Below are 14,356 nucleotides of genomic sequence, written 5' to 3' on the forward strand. Positions count from 1 at the left end.
TGACATTAGCAACAGTTTACTGTTTCCTTGCAAATACGACACTTCCTTATGACTGGACTTTGCACATGATGGAGTGGATAACTTTGGGTTCTTATACTTTCATGAAAATAGTTGTCTGGTAACATAAATAGCTTCTGCATCAGTCCCACAAACAAGACAGGGACCTAAAACATCCAAACTGTTTACAGATAGAGTCCTGCTGGGAAGCAAGCTTGTGATTTCAATGCGGTCTTTGGCAGGATCTGTGCTGAGCCAGGAACTTATTAGAGACTGGTGAACACTGGCCTGGTTACTTATGCTATGAGACAGGAAAGTACTTCTTCCTCCTGTGGGAAGAAAAGAGAGGGGGAAAGATGTTAAGACCATCTTATGATACACCAAGTTGCAAGGCAACTCATAATATAAAAATATTTACTGGGGCTCAGGGTTAGAGTCCATGACTATAGTGAGAAAGCAGGACAGTAGGCAGGCAGAAGTAGCCCCGAAGCAGTAGCTGAGTTTCCGTCCTGATCCACAGGCAGACACAATTGGGAATGGCCTTTGCTTTTGAAATCTCTGAGTCCACCACCAGCGACACACCTGCCCAACCAGGCCACAGCTCCTAAACCTTCCCAAACATTTCCACCAACCGAAGGCCAGTCATTCAAGTATATGAGCCATTCTCATTCAACCCACAAAGACTAACTTCCTACCACTAAACATAAAGCTTCTGTTGATTTCTTTTTTCTTTTCTTGTTTGTTTTTCAAGACAGGGTTTCTCTGTATTGTTTTGGAGCCTGTCCTGGAACTCGCTCTGTAGACCAGGCTGGCCTTCAACTCACAGAGATCTGCCTGCCTCTTCCTCCCGGGTGCTGGGATTAAAGGCATGCGCCACCACTGCCCAGCTTAAAAGGCAATAATTCTAATTTATTTAACTCTATTAAATCAGGCTTATGTGGGGAATGAATAAGCACAAGATGAAAAATAAATTCTATTATGTTATCTTTTTATTTTATTTTTGTTTTGTTCTTTGAAACAGGGTCTCTCTATGTAGTCCTGGCTGTTCTGAACTACTTATGTAGACTAGACTGGTCTCAATTCAAGAGATTTGCCTACCTCTGCCTCCTGAGTGCTGGGATTAAAGCAGTATATCACCATACCCAGTTTCTATCATGTCATCCTAAAATTTTTCATTACACCGCGTGTGTACATGCATGCGTGCGTGCGTGCATGCGTGCATGCAACCCCAGTATTTGGGAGGCAAAGGCAAGTGGATGTCTGTGAGTTTGAGGCCAGCCTGGTCTACTGAGCAAGTTCCAGGACAGCCTCCAAAGCTAGATAGAAACACTGTCAAAAAAAAAAAAAAAAAACCCAAAAACAAACAAACAGTGTGCATGTATGATGCCACAACCAAAGGGGAAAGAAAAAGATTCATTTTATTTTTAATCATAGGTTGTCTGTGTTTATACTTGTGTGTTCACGTATGGATCGAGGAGATGAGAAGGCATTTTGTAGGAATCAGTTATCTCCTCCACATGGGTTCTGGGACTCAAACTCCTAACCCACTGAGCCATCTCATTTGCCATATGTCACCTTTTGAACTAAAAACTTATTCAGTGTTAGCAAATACTCCAACATTTGAAGAGAAAGTATGGATACCAAATTTGTGGTCTTAAGGAAAAACAGAAATTTAGTTGTTCCCTATTTTTCTGTTTATAGTTTTACTCTAACCCTGAAAATCTCAGAGAGGTACCAAAAACAAACAAAAATAAGGAAAAAAGCATCCAAAATGTACATAGAAATATAAGTTCCTCGCTTGGGAGGCAGAACTCTGAATTCAAGGCCAGCCTGGTCTACATGGTGAGTTTCAAGACAGCCAGGGCTACATAGAGAGGACCTGTCTCAAAACAAAGCCAAATAAAAGAAATATAAGTTCCTAGTTTATATGAATGAATTTATAGGGGTCCAAGAGACGGCTCAGCTGTTAAGAACACATACTGTTTTGCAGAGGGCGTGGGTTCAGTTCCCAGCACTGAAGATAAGTGATTCACAACCACCTGTAACTCCAGCATCAGGGGATTTGACTTCCTCTTCTGGTCTCTACTGCCAAGTACGCTCATACACACACACACATGTAAACACACAGCACATAGTAAAAATAAATGCATCTTTGCTTTTGCTTTCCCCTTTGGTTATTTTATGTGTATGGGTGTTTTGCCTGCATGTATGTCTGTACACCATGTATGTGCCTGGTACATGGAGACCAGAAGAAAGCATTGGATCCCCTGGAATTACAGATGGTTGTGAGCTGCCAAGTTGATAATGGGAATCGAAACCAGGTCTTCTCGACTTTTAACTGAACCCTCTGTCCAGCCCCTCCTCTTCGTTTTGCTGTATTGTGTTTGTTTTGAGACAAGGTCTCATGTAGCCCAGGCTGGCCTCAAACTCAACTCTGTAGCTTAGGATGGACTTAAACTGATTATCCCGTCTCCACCTTTCAACTAATGGGAGGTTCCACTAAGGCCTGTCTTGCCCTTTCTCTTTACCCTGCTAATGATCCTCTACACGGTAATTTTGTATATTTTTGCAGCTATTTCCTGTTTTATTCTACTGTGGCCAATGCTTTTAACCACTGAGATGTGTGCACTAAAGACATGGGCTCTGTGGGCACTGCACATATTGGATCCCTGGAACTGGAATTACAGACATACATGCAGGCAAAACACTCATACATGTGAAATAAGTGAATCTAAGGTAAATAAGAAAATGTGGGTCAGTTTGGTGGTATAGACCTTTATCCCAGCACTGGGGAGGTAGAGGCAGGCAGATCCTGACTCAACTTGAGATTTAAAAGATCCTGAAGCAGCACCAGGAACTTTACCTTGATGAAAGAGAGAAGACTTTTCTGGTCCATTTGTGGAGGCATCCCAATGCCAAAGGGACCCATCTTCAGAACAAGTAAACAGATGCTCCGGGTTGGATGGGTGGAAGTGAACCTCCCACACTAAAAGACAGAGGGAATCAAGGTTAAACAACAGTTACTGACTTTCTAACTCACTCCACAAGTAGTAGTTTTTTTCTATTTGCACATCATAGTCACCAAAAGGATACATTCTGTCATTTCTTTACTTTTGAAGCCTTTGATTTTCGACTGACTTACAGTTTATAGGTTCCCCAGATCATCTGTACATTGTTATCTAGTAGTGTGATCCCAGCAGCAGGGCGACAGAAGTTGGGCTTGAACTCCTATATATACCCTGCCTCTGTCTCCTAGTTGCTAGGATCATAGATGCCTGGCTGAACATTTCTTAAACTGGGTCAAGCTGCAGCACTGCTTTCTTGTATTTCTATTAGAGCAAGGGCCACAAGAGGGCATCAGATCCCCTGGAACTAGACTTATCATTAGAAGTTATAAGCCAGCGCTGGGCGTTGGTGGCACACGCCTTTAATCCCAGCACTCGGGAGGCAGAGGCAGGCAGATCTCTGTGAGTTCAAGACCAGCCTGGACTACCAAGCAAGTTCCAGGACAGCCTCCAAAGCCACAGAGAAACCCTGTCTCGGAAAAAAAAAAACCAAAAAAAAAAAAAAAAAAAAGAAGTTATAAGCCAGCATGTGGGTGTTGAGAATATGGGTTCTCTGGAGACCCATCTTTCCAGCCCCTTGGGTGGGTTTGTTTGTTTTAAAGAATTAAATGATAAACAGAGTTCCTATCCCAAAAAAGCAAACATCAAACAAAAGCATCATTGGAGCTTGCGCTAATGCTCGGGGCAGAGCACTTCCTGGGGCCCTAGCTCATTCCCCGAATGGGGAATGGGAATCTATTTCATCAGAGTGGTGACTCATGAAGCTGAGGCAGGAGGACTTGGTAGGGTAGAGTCCAGTTTGGGCTACACAGTAAGTCCCAGGCTAATCTGGGTTACCTATCTCAAAACTCCACAAAATTAATTAGCTAATGAGCAAATTGGCAAATAGTAAGTGACATTTTTATACAGAACAATCAGTAACCTAACAACACATACTATAACAGCTTGCCCCACTGATTGTATTTCTAAAAAGGAAAAAAAAACCTAAGAATATCAGCTCAGGCCGGGCGTTGGTGGCGCACGCCTTTAATCCCAACACTTGGGAGGCAGAGGCAGGTGGATCTCTGTGAGTTCGAGGCCAGCATGGTCTACAAGAGCTAGTTCCAAGACAGCCTCCAAAGCCATAGAGAAACCCTGTCTCGAAAAACCAAAAAAAAAAAAAAAAAAAAAAAAAATCAGCTCAGTAAGATAATCGTACAGTAGCTGGGTGGTAGTCTTGGTGGTACATGCCTTTAGTCACAGCACTTGGGAGGCAGAGGCAGAGGCAGACAGATCTCTGTGATTTCAAGGCCAGCCTGGTCTATATAGTTAGCCAAGGCTACACAAAGAAATCTTGTCTGGGAGTGGGAGAGCATATACTTCTAGATACGATGAAACATTAAAGAACTTAAACACAAAAAAAGGATTATGTAGCTTACACTATATAGATATTAAGAGCTTTGATGTGCAGCCTGGTCTACAGAGCGAGTTCCAGGACAGCCTCCAAAGCCACAGAGAAACCCTGTCTCGAAAAACCAAAAAAAAAAAAAAAAAAAGCTTTGATGTGAAATGATCCCTATGTAGCAGTATATAAACGCTGTTAGTAACCCAACAGAAACTTTCCGCATTGCCACAATACTTACTTTCAGCCTCATGAGCCTTAAGTAAAGACACGGGCATGGTCCCTTGTCTAACATCCCAGATACTCAACATCCCGTCCTGGCCACCAGTAGCTACAACATGCTGCTGGTTGGGATGTCTGTCAACACAGTGAAGTGGTACTCGGTCACCAGTCCTTTTAAAGAAAATGGGACAATATCAAAGATGTGGGAAAGGACAATTGATCTTTGCATAACAAGAAACATTTCATTTTACTAACCAAATGATAAACTTATGTGGAAAGAGATACTAAATCTTAGTGATGCCAAAAAAATTTAACTAAATTAAATATATTTATAAACAATAAAATTTTAGAATTAAAGGCTACAATTACTCATTGTTCAATTTGGAAACACAGGAAACAAAGTAACAGTGGTAAGATATGTAAGAGAGATTTCCTTTTTTTTTTTTTTTTGGTTTTTCGAGACAGGGTTTCTCTGTGGCTTTGGAGGCTGTCCTGGAACTAGCTCTTGTAGACCAGGCTGGTCTCGAACTCAAAAAGATCCGCCTGCCTCTGCCTCCAGGGTGCTGGGATTAAAGGCGTGCCTCTGCCTCCAGGGTGCTGGGATTAAAGGCGTGCGCCACCAACGCCCGGCCTAGAGAGATTTCCTTTAAAAAGTATGTGCCAAGCTGAAGAGCTGACTTAGCAGTTACTTGGCAGGTGCTATTCCAGAGCCCCGAGTTCAATTCACTGCACCCAGTATTTGCAATCATGTGCACATAGCCACACAGACACAACAGAATAGCTAAAAAAAATTTTAAATAAAAATATGTATCAATTACACCAACTGTTTTCTATGCCTATGTTCTTAATTTGTTTTTTTGTTTTTGTTTTTGTTTTTGTTTTTAAGTCTGATACTACATTCTAGTTTCTTGAGAAAGTAACAAAGGTTACACATCTACAACGGGTGATTTCTGCTCCAAAAAGCTATTTTGAATTGCATTTTTTCCTACCATCCCATCTACAGTGTATTTTACTAACTACCAATACAATTATTTGATAAAGAGCAACAAGTTCTCTTAAACAATATATACTTCAAACACATAAAGGCTCTGAATCAATACAACAAATACTTCTAAATTTAGGATGGTAGAATCAACTCCATCATGTTATCCTTGCTTTATCAGTTTAATCAGGGATCAGTGTCTCTGAAATGCAAAGCTGGGGGACTGCAACGAAATGGCTCATCAATTAAGAGCATAGATTGTTCTTCCAGAGGACTTGGGTTCAATGCCAGCACCCACAAGGCAGCTCACAACAGTCTGTAACTTCAGTCCCAGGACTCCAATGCCCTCTTCTGGCCACTAGGGGTACTACATGCATGTGGTATACATATATGCAAGCAGGCAAAACACACACACACACACACACACACAAACACACAAATAAAAATACAAAGTTGATTGCAATAACCAATCAAACATAACTTTGTATCACACTACTGAAATGACAAATTGAAACTTACAGTGACAATATCTGACAGGGCTCACTTCCTTGTTGTCTGAAATCCCATATTTTTAACTGTCCAATTGAGTTTACTGTAACAATCTCAGGAGTTCGAAGGAAGGTTACAGCATGGAGTGTACTGCTGTCGGCATTATCTGCAAGTTTTAAAAATGGTAGTGTGTGTTAACAGGATCCTTTTAGAACACATCCCCCTGCTGGTTGAAGTATCATTCTAATGACAGCATACTTTATTCATGGAGAAATGTATAGTAAAATACATATCTAGATGCTTTCCTCTTCTCTCTGGTAGAGAGCACCACTCACAGAACAGCTGTTTTCTGAATTTAGGGCTGATTTACCATTTTCTTTTTTCTATTTTCTTAAAATTGCTACACTTATGTTTGCCCCTTGGTTTTACAAGACGGGGTTTCACTGTATAACCCGGCTGTCCTGAACTCGCTCTGTAAACCTGGGTAGCCTTGAACTCACAGACATCTGCCTGTCTCTGCCTCCTGGGTGCTGGGATTGGAAATGTGAGCTACAACTGTTTTGCTTTTTATAATGCCCACCCCTTGGATTTTCTGCAGTGTTTAGATTTGAGGCACATGATACGTACTTCCAAACTTAACCTGTGCCATTTCTGTACATTGTCAGCAGGCAATAGCCCTTAGCAATAAAGTGATATAACTCATAAATTAAACAATTAGACCAAAGGACACAGGAAACTGATGCCTGTGTGCAGTCTTTAGGATTCTAATCCAAGAGGTTTGGGTGGGGACTAGGACTCTCCTCAGACAAGTCTAAGGGAAGCACAGTGAGTACCATTTCACTAGCACAGTGAACAGAACACCACTGGAGTCCATCAGACCCCGCTCAAAGGCTTCCAAGAGCTACTTGTTTGCCACCTGAAGACACCCAACCTCAAGTTACCCTGCAACTCAGGTACTCTGCAGTCTGATCCCAATTTTCTTTCCTAGCTTCACCTTTCATCTCTGCACTGACAAATCTAATGTCAGCTCACCATATACTTGGTCATCTGCCATCTGGTTTTACCCTGGCTCCATGATGTTCCCGCTTTTCTGGAGTATATTTTAGATTATTTATGGTACAGAACCAAGAATATGTTAACTGCCACTTGTTTCATAATTATGTGATAATCCCTTCTAGTTAAAACTAAAACTCCACCACTTACTATATCTTTCTGCTCTTGTAGCAATTATTTACACAGTCCTTATCCACACGCTATCTTATAAAGGGGCCCTGCCATGTATAGTTTCCCACTCTTCAAAAACTTAAAAATCACATTTACTTAGTTCAATTACTATGTGATGGACAGACAGAAGAAATAGGATTTCTCTCACCTATAGTTCTTACAGCCTCCTTATGATCAACTCTGAAGAGATTTATTCGACCATCCTCTCCAACAGTAACAATTTCTGGGTTGTCGCACACAATCCCTGTACATGGTGCCCTGCTATAGGAAGGGCTGCCAGGACCCGAGTGGTGGTGAGCTGCGGGCCACTGCTGATGGACTGACAGAGTCTAGGCATCAGAAATGAGCATATCATCAGTCGGAGCGAAGTTCTAAAGGATGAGCCCTTCTTCCCAGGGTTTTTTTTTTGAGACAGGACTTCCAAGTGTTTGGGATTATAAGTGAGCCGCCATGTCTGCCCAATAGTAGTATTTTTCAATTGTATGTCTTGTCCTTGTAGAAGAACAAAGTTATGAGCATGTGTGTGTGCCTGCCTGAGTTTATGGGCACCACACCTATGCTGGTGCCTGCTCAGGCTAGAAGAGCACATCAGATCCTCTAGAGTTGGAGTTATAAGCTATTGTGAGGTACCTAGTGTGGGTGCTAGGGATGGAACCAGGCTCCTCTCCAAGAGCAGTACACACTCTTAACTGCTGAGCCGCCTCCCCAGCCCCAAGAGAAAGGCCTTTAGGTCATGGGTCCTCTGAAGACCTGGCTTCTACCCATTAGAAACAAAACAGCTGTTCTGCCCTCCTTTTGATATTGGAGCCAGAAGCTGAGCATGCGTGCAAGCCTGTGTGCTCACTTTCTCCTTTCAGCTCTATGGAAGACTATGAAAGGAGCTGACAAAATACTATAGGGGAATTACCACCAGCAGATGTTACTGCTAGAGCTAATAAACAGCTTACTTAAAGGATGTCCAGTTTCCATAGACACGTACATAAGCATGATGTAGACTTTATCAAAAAGCACTATGGGGCTAGGGCTGTAGCTCAGTCAAGAATGCACACTTTGACCCTCGTCAGCCTCTAAAAATGGGCAGCATCCTCTCCTATCATGACTTCTCTTTTTTATCGTGTGTGTGTGTGTGTGTGTGTGTGTGTGTGTGTGTGTGTGTGTGTGACAGGGTTTCTCTGTATTGCTTTGGACGCAGTCCTGGAACTCACTCTGTATACCAGGCTGCCTGGAACTCAGAGATCTGCCTGCCTCTGCCTCCAGACTACTGGGATTAAAGGCGTGCACCACCAATGTCCATCATGACTTCTCTGTAAGCTAGGGTTGTGTTGTGTTGCCCAGGCTAGTCTTGAGCTACTGTGATCAAACATTCTTTTTTTCTCAACCTCTGGAAATATGGGAGTTCCAAGAACGTGCCCATGATCGACTCTCTTCATGTTTAAACACTGTAAAACACTGTGAACTCATTACATACAATCTTCTGTAAGCCTCCTCATCAATAATTAAGATACAAGTTCACTTTCCCAGTGAAAGCTCTTTACCTGGTTATTTGGATGGTGAAGAAACACTGTTACACACCCTGTTGACGAAGCAGCTACAATTCTTTCCTGGTCAAAAAACTGCACAGAAAAACTCTGCTTATTATTATAGATTTGGAAATATTAACCAGAAAAAAGTCCATTACTTCAACTTGACTAATAGTAAATCCTGTAAGGATTTAAAGAAGCAAGCAGCCTGAAAAAAATAAAATGGGTTAACATCTGAAAGTAAGAAATTGTTATATAAACTAGGAATATTTTCATGAAGGATAAATAGGAAGCTTAAAATTTTACTCTACAATTTTAATTTGGGGCTGCAATGATAAAAGTATGGAAATGTGTCATTTGTAAGAGTAGGCAGCTTTTTACTGAGTAAAATGCATGGCATCTGAATGAGGGAGGGAGGCTCTCTGGTGCCCAAACTCATCTAATTTCCACTAAGTTGTTAGAGAAACCATAGAAGAACAATCCTGCACAATATTTTCCATTCATGGTCAAAAGGTAGCAGTCTCATCTGTGTGATTAGTGAAGTAGTGAACAGAACTTGAGGGCTGGGATACATACACTCAAAGGTAGAGAGTACTTCCCTAGCTCATCCCCATCACAACGTACGATAAACCCTGACTCACAGACGTGCAATGCAAATTAACATACCTGTATAACACTCGCCAAACAGCATTTGGCAAGTAGATGGGCAAATATTGGGGTTTTTTTTTTGTTTGTTGGTTTGTTTGTTTTTTTAAGATAAGGTCTTACTTTATGGCCCAGGGTGGCCCTGTGATCCCTCCTGCCTCTGCCTTCCATGGGCTGGAATTAGAGGCTTGCACCCCCATACCGGTTTGGGCAATTAATTTTAAAACTGGTTGACACGAATTCACTTTCCCAACGCCATTTCTGTCACTGCGTGCCTAAACAACGATGTGGCAAATTACAATTCAGATCGTGTCCTGTAAGCCAGGGATGAGAGTAGACAAGCTATACGGTGCTAAATGTATGCTCAAATTTCCAAAGCTGGCTTTGGGGTCAACTCAGATTCACCTGCAAATCCATGACATCACCATGATGTCTGATATCGCACAGTAATTGATGGTCTCCTTCGAACCCTCCGTCAGGATCCAGATTTCCAAAATCTCCAATAGACCACAGTGAAACGCAGTTTTCCTGCAAAGCAGAAAGTTTTATCTTGGGGTGGCGCAAACGTCAACTCCAGGAAAGCAAAATTAAGACTGCCTTTCGGGCGACCTTGCTCCAAAAGCATCTCAGACAAACGATATGCTAAGATCTGAAAAGATGTGGCTCGTTTCGGACGGTATGTCTACAGACTTGGTGAAGGTTTAAAGCCAGACACGAGGCTCAAATACACCACCAGGGCTCTCAGGTAGCGGGCAGCCAAGCAGGAGACTGGCAAGCCAGAAGCTGCTTTCGTGCGCTGGCGCGAGGGGCGTGGAGCAGAGCAGCCGGGGACCCGCCCGGGACCGGGTACCTCATTGTCCCAGGAGCCCGTAGCGAAGGTCTCTGCGGTCTGCAGGCTCCCAGAAGGCACTGGTCGCCAGCGAGTTTTGCTAATTTTCTGAGACACGAACTTAGCATAAATTTCCTCCATGCTGAAATCTAGAAGAAGCTTCAGCAGAAAGCACACTGCGCGCTCCTCAGGCCCGCCCCTTCCTGCGCGGTTCTGATTGGATGAGACCCCACGGGAAAGACGGTGGCTGCAGACAGCCAATTCTCTACAGCAGGAGGACGCGCCAGCCTCTGAACTGAAGTGATGCTCACTCTTGGAAGTACCTCTGAACAAAGAAAGACCCGGCTCCTAAAACTTTCAGTAAAAATGACACACTCCTAAGGCGAAGTCAATCTAAGAACACTGACAATATATTATTTGTGCAATAATCGTGTAACGTCAGAAGAATTTTTTAACATTTAGTTTTTTGTGTTCATTATAAAAACTTTATTATGAAAATGTTGCAAGTAAAAAAATCATCACACACCAATTGTTTTTTTTTTTTTTTTTGAGACAGGGTTTCTCTGTGGCTTTGGAGGCTGTCCTGGAACTAGCTCTTGTAGACCAGGCTGGTCTCCAACTCACAGAGATCCACCTACCTTTGCCTCCGGAGTGCTGGGATTAAAGGCGTGCGCCACCACCGCTTGGTTCACACACCAAAATTAACCTGACCCAAAGACTATACAATCCAATGAACTTCCATACATTAGCTCAGCCACACAGAAGCTGTAGAGCTTCACATTGGATTTTATGCTTTCACAAATATATATTTAACTTTATTATCGAATATATTTTATGCACTATCCACCTCCAATCTCCCCCCCCCAAAAAAAACATGACAGATTTAGAGCTAGGAAAACAATTACACTTATTATTCTTTTGATACATCTTTAAAAATATTTTTTAACTTTTTGAAGATTTTTAAATTGTGTGTGTGTGAATATTTTGTTTGCATGTATGTTTGTGTGTATTGCATGTGTTCATGCCTGGTGGTAAGGACAGAAGAGGGGGTTGGAGTCCCTGGAACTGGAGTTCCAGAAGGTTATGGGTACTGGGAAATGAACTCAGGTCCTCTGGAAGAGCAGCATGTGCTTCTAACTGCTGATCTACCTCTCCCGCCCTTAAAATAACTTTATTGCTACTTTAAGTTATCTATATGTAACTGTCTGCATGTGTGTATATGCATGTTAGGGCAGGTGCCTGAAGAGGCTCTGGACATCCTGGAGCTGGAGAGATAGGCAGGTGTAAGCAATACCCATGCGGGAGCTGAGAAGCCAACTCTAGCCTTTTAACTGCTGAGTTATCTCTCCAGACTTGTCAAAGAAAAATCTAAGAGTAAAGTTTTGTTTTTTTTTAATGCAGGAGGAAATATCTTGTACTGGCCATGAGCACTTAGTTGAACTTCATTGCACATGGAAAACGTTTTTAAACCTTAGGACTGGAGAGATTGCTCAGTCACTAGCAACACTTGCTCTCGAAGAGGCCTGGGTTCAGTTCCCAGAACCTACATTGTTGCTTCATTGGTACACACATGGTGCACGGGCATGCACGCATGCAGGCAAAAACATGGCCAGGCATGCTGGCACAAGTTCAATCCCAGCAAGCAGGAGACAAAAGCAGGCAGATCCCTGTCAGCCAGCCTGGTCTACATAAGGAGTTCCAGAACAGCCAGAGCTATATATATATAAAACACACACACACACACACACACACACACACACACACACACACACACACAAAATTAACCTTGAAAGAATGTTTAATCCCCTAAATTAGGACTGAGTGTACAGTTCAGGATGAGGATTCCAGATCCTGGATCAGAACTACAGCAACAGGAAAAGCAATCCTTCCTTAAATTATCCTGAAAGTATCTTCACTAAGGTAGCAACTTAATATCTTTTTTTCTATCTTTCTTTCTTGAGACAGGGTTTCTCTGTGTAATAGCCCTGGCTGTCCTGGAACTCACTTTGTAGACCAGGTTGGCCTCTGCCTCCCAGGTGCTGGGATTAAAGGCTAGTGCCACCACTGCTCAGCCCAACTTAGTATCTCACCAGCACAATTTAGTATCCTAACTTCTTCTGCCTCTGAACTTAGTATCTTAACTTCTTAAGCCTCTGATTCAAAATTGACACACCCAGGAGAGCCTGGAATTAGAATCTAGAACTGTAGTTTTAGTTCTTTTCTTTTCTTTTTCTTTTCTTTTTTCTTTCTTTCTTTCTTTTTTTTTTTTTTTTTTTTTGGTTTTTCGAGACAGGGTTTCTCTGAGGCTTTGGAGGCTGTCCTGGAACTCACTCTGTAGACAGACCAGGATGGTCTCCAACTTACAGAGATCCCCTTGCCTCTGCCTCCTGAGTGCTGGGATTAAAGGCGTGCGCCACCACCACCCAGCGTTTTAGTTTATCTTTATGTGTATGGATGTTTGCCTCTGTGTGAGTATGTGCACCATGTGTGTGCCTGGAGCTCAAGGAGGTCAGAAGAGAACGCAGGATGCCCTTGCAACTGGAATTACAAAAGGTTCTCAGCCACCATGTGGTTGCTGGGAATTGAACCCAGGTCCTCTGGCAGAGCAACCAGTGCTCTTAACTGCTTCCTCATCTCTCTAGGCCCTCTGGTTTTGGTATATATTTTTCTTGCTCTATAAACCTGGTCAAATTACTTATACATGTCATTAATAATGTGTTTTCTGAGAACTGTGTCACCAGGCCATGAATACCCATTCTATGTTATCTCTGTGCTGTGCCTAACACCTATAATATCCCACCACTCCACACTACTGCTCATAACCCTGTCCACTCTTCAAGGATCAATGCCTTTGTGTACTTTTTTTTTTTTCTCCAGCCCACGTTAACTGGCCCAGCACAACTATCTAGAGATTCTAGACCATTAATGACACTTATAATTCCCCTCTGTTGTTTGTTGTTGATGATGGTGCTGGGGATGGAACCTGGCAAGTCCTCTACCATATCCCCAGCCCATTGGTGTTCTTCCAGCTGTAGATTTCATGACTAGACTGTAAGTCCTGTAAGCATTTTGCCAGATCCGATAGGATGGACAGGGATGGATTCTGGCACTTCGGAGCCAAAGAATACTGAGTGTTACAGTTTGGATGGAAAGGTATTTTGGCACTCACGAGTCACAGAATACTGAGTGTAACAGCTCGGGTGGAAAGGTATTATGGCAATCAGGAGCCAAGGAATGTCACAGATCACAGTAAGCATAGCAGCTTACAGCCCTGGTTCAGGGAGAGGCTTCCCCAGTGTATCAGCTCTGTTCCAGCAAGAAAGGGTTTCACCGGCAAAGTTGTTTTTTTGTTTTGTTTTTTGTTTGTTTTTTTACGAGACAGGGTTTCTCTGTATTGTTTTGGAGGGGTCTGTCCAGCCCTGCCTCGAACTCACAGAGATCCGCCTGCCTTTGCCTCCCGAGTGCTGGGATTAAAGGCGTGTGCCACCACCGCCAGGCTCACCGGCAAAGTTGTTACAGTTCCACTCCAGTCCCCCAGAGAGCGGAGTGTAACAACTTCAAAACTGCGTTGGCAGTTTTTAAAAAGGTGCTGTGATATCAGAGTTATAGATTCTAAAGAAGTCGAGTTTCTGCTCTCATACAATATGCCAGTCACCAAAACGATGGGTTTTGCAAGAGACAGTTTATGAGGTGTCCAATCATTCACAAATGGAAAAATCAAGTCTCCTAACAGCCTCACTTAACCAGAGATTGGGTGTTAAGTCTGGGGTGTGGGAAAAGATGACTGGATTAAACTCATCTGTAGCCATCATGATCCACACAGGAAAGCAGTGTCAGATGAAAGTACCTAACAGTAAGGAGGTTCTAGACTGAACTTTTACTCAGACAGGAAGATGGTACTGGATAGGAAAAAAAACGAAGACTCATTGCTTTATTCTTAACATTGAAGAACACTGACATAGTTACAGGATCCATAAAAATTATGAACATTTCAGATGGTAA

At 42.7% G+C, this 14,356-nt stretch overlaps 1 protein-coding gene across 1 annotated transcript; it reads right to left on the reverse strand.

Annotated features, from left to right (window-relative positions):
- On the reverse strand, positions 1-10,548 carry Nup43 (nucleoporin 43). Its single transcript, XM_005065877.4, has 8 exons — positions 10,376-10,548; positions 9,931-10,053; positions 8,896-8,973; positions 7,509-7,689; positions 6,167-6,302; positions 4,685-4,836; positions 2,861-2,983; positions 1-326 (listed from the first exon to the last, which is right to left on the reverse strand). The coding sequence occupies exons 1-8, from the start codon at positions 10,493-10,495 to the stop codon at positions 100-102; spliced, it is 1,140 nt and encodes a 379-aa protein (XP_005065934.1). The 5' UTR covers positions 10,496-10,548; the 3' UTR covers positions 1-99.
- Between the last annotated feature and the right edge of the window lie 3,808 nt (positions 10,549-14,356).

Source organism: Mesocricetus auratus, unplaced genomic scaffold, assembly GCF_017639785.1.
Source record: "Mesocricetus auratus isolate SY011 unplaced genomic scaffold, BCM_Maur_2.0 Super-Scaffold_100018, whole genome shotgun sequence".
Lineage (NCBI taxonomy): Eukaryota > Metazoa > Chordata > Mammalia > Rodentia > Cricetidae > Mesocricetus > Mesocricetus auratus.

Bases quoted from the DNA above. Each gene is read 5' to 3' on its own strand.
- Nup43 (XM_005065877.4), bottom strand. From the start codon at position 10,495: ATGGAGGAAATTTATGCTAAGTTCGTGTCTCAGAAAATTAGCAAAACT. The intron at 10,054-10,375 runs GTACCCGGTCCC...TCTGCTTTGCAG, and splicing joins CGGGCTCCTGGGACAATGAG to GAAAACTGCGTTTCACTGTG. The intron at 327-2,860 runs GTAAAGTTCCTG...TTCTTCCCACAG, and splicing joins GTCTTCTCTCTTTCATCAAG to GAGGAAGAAGTACTTTCCTG.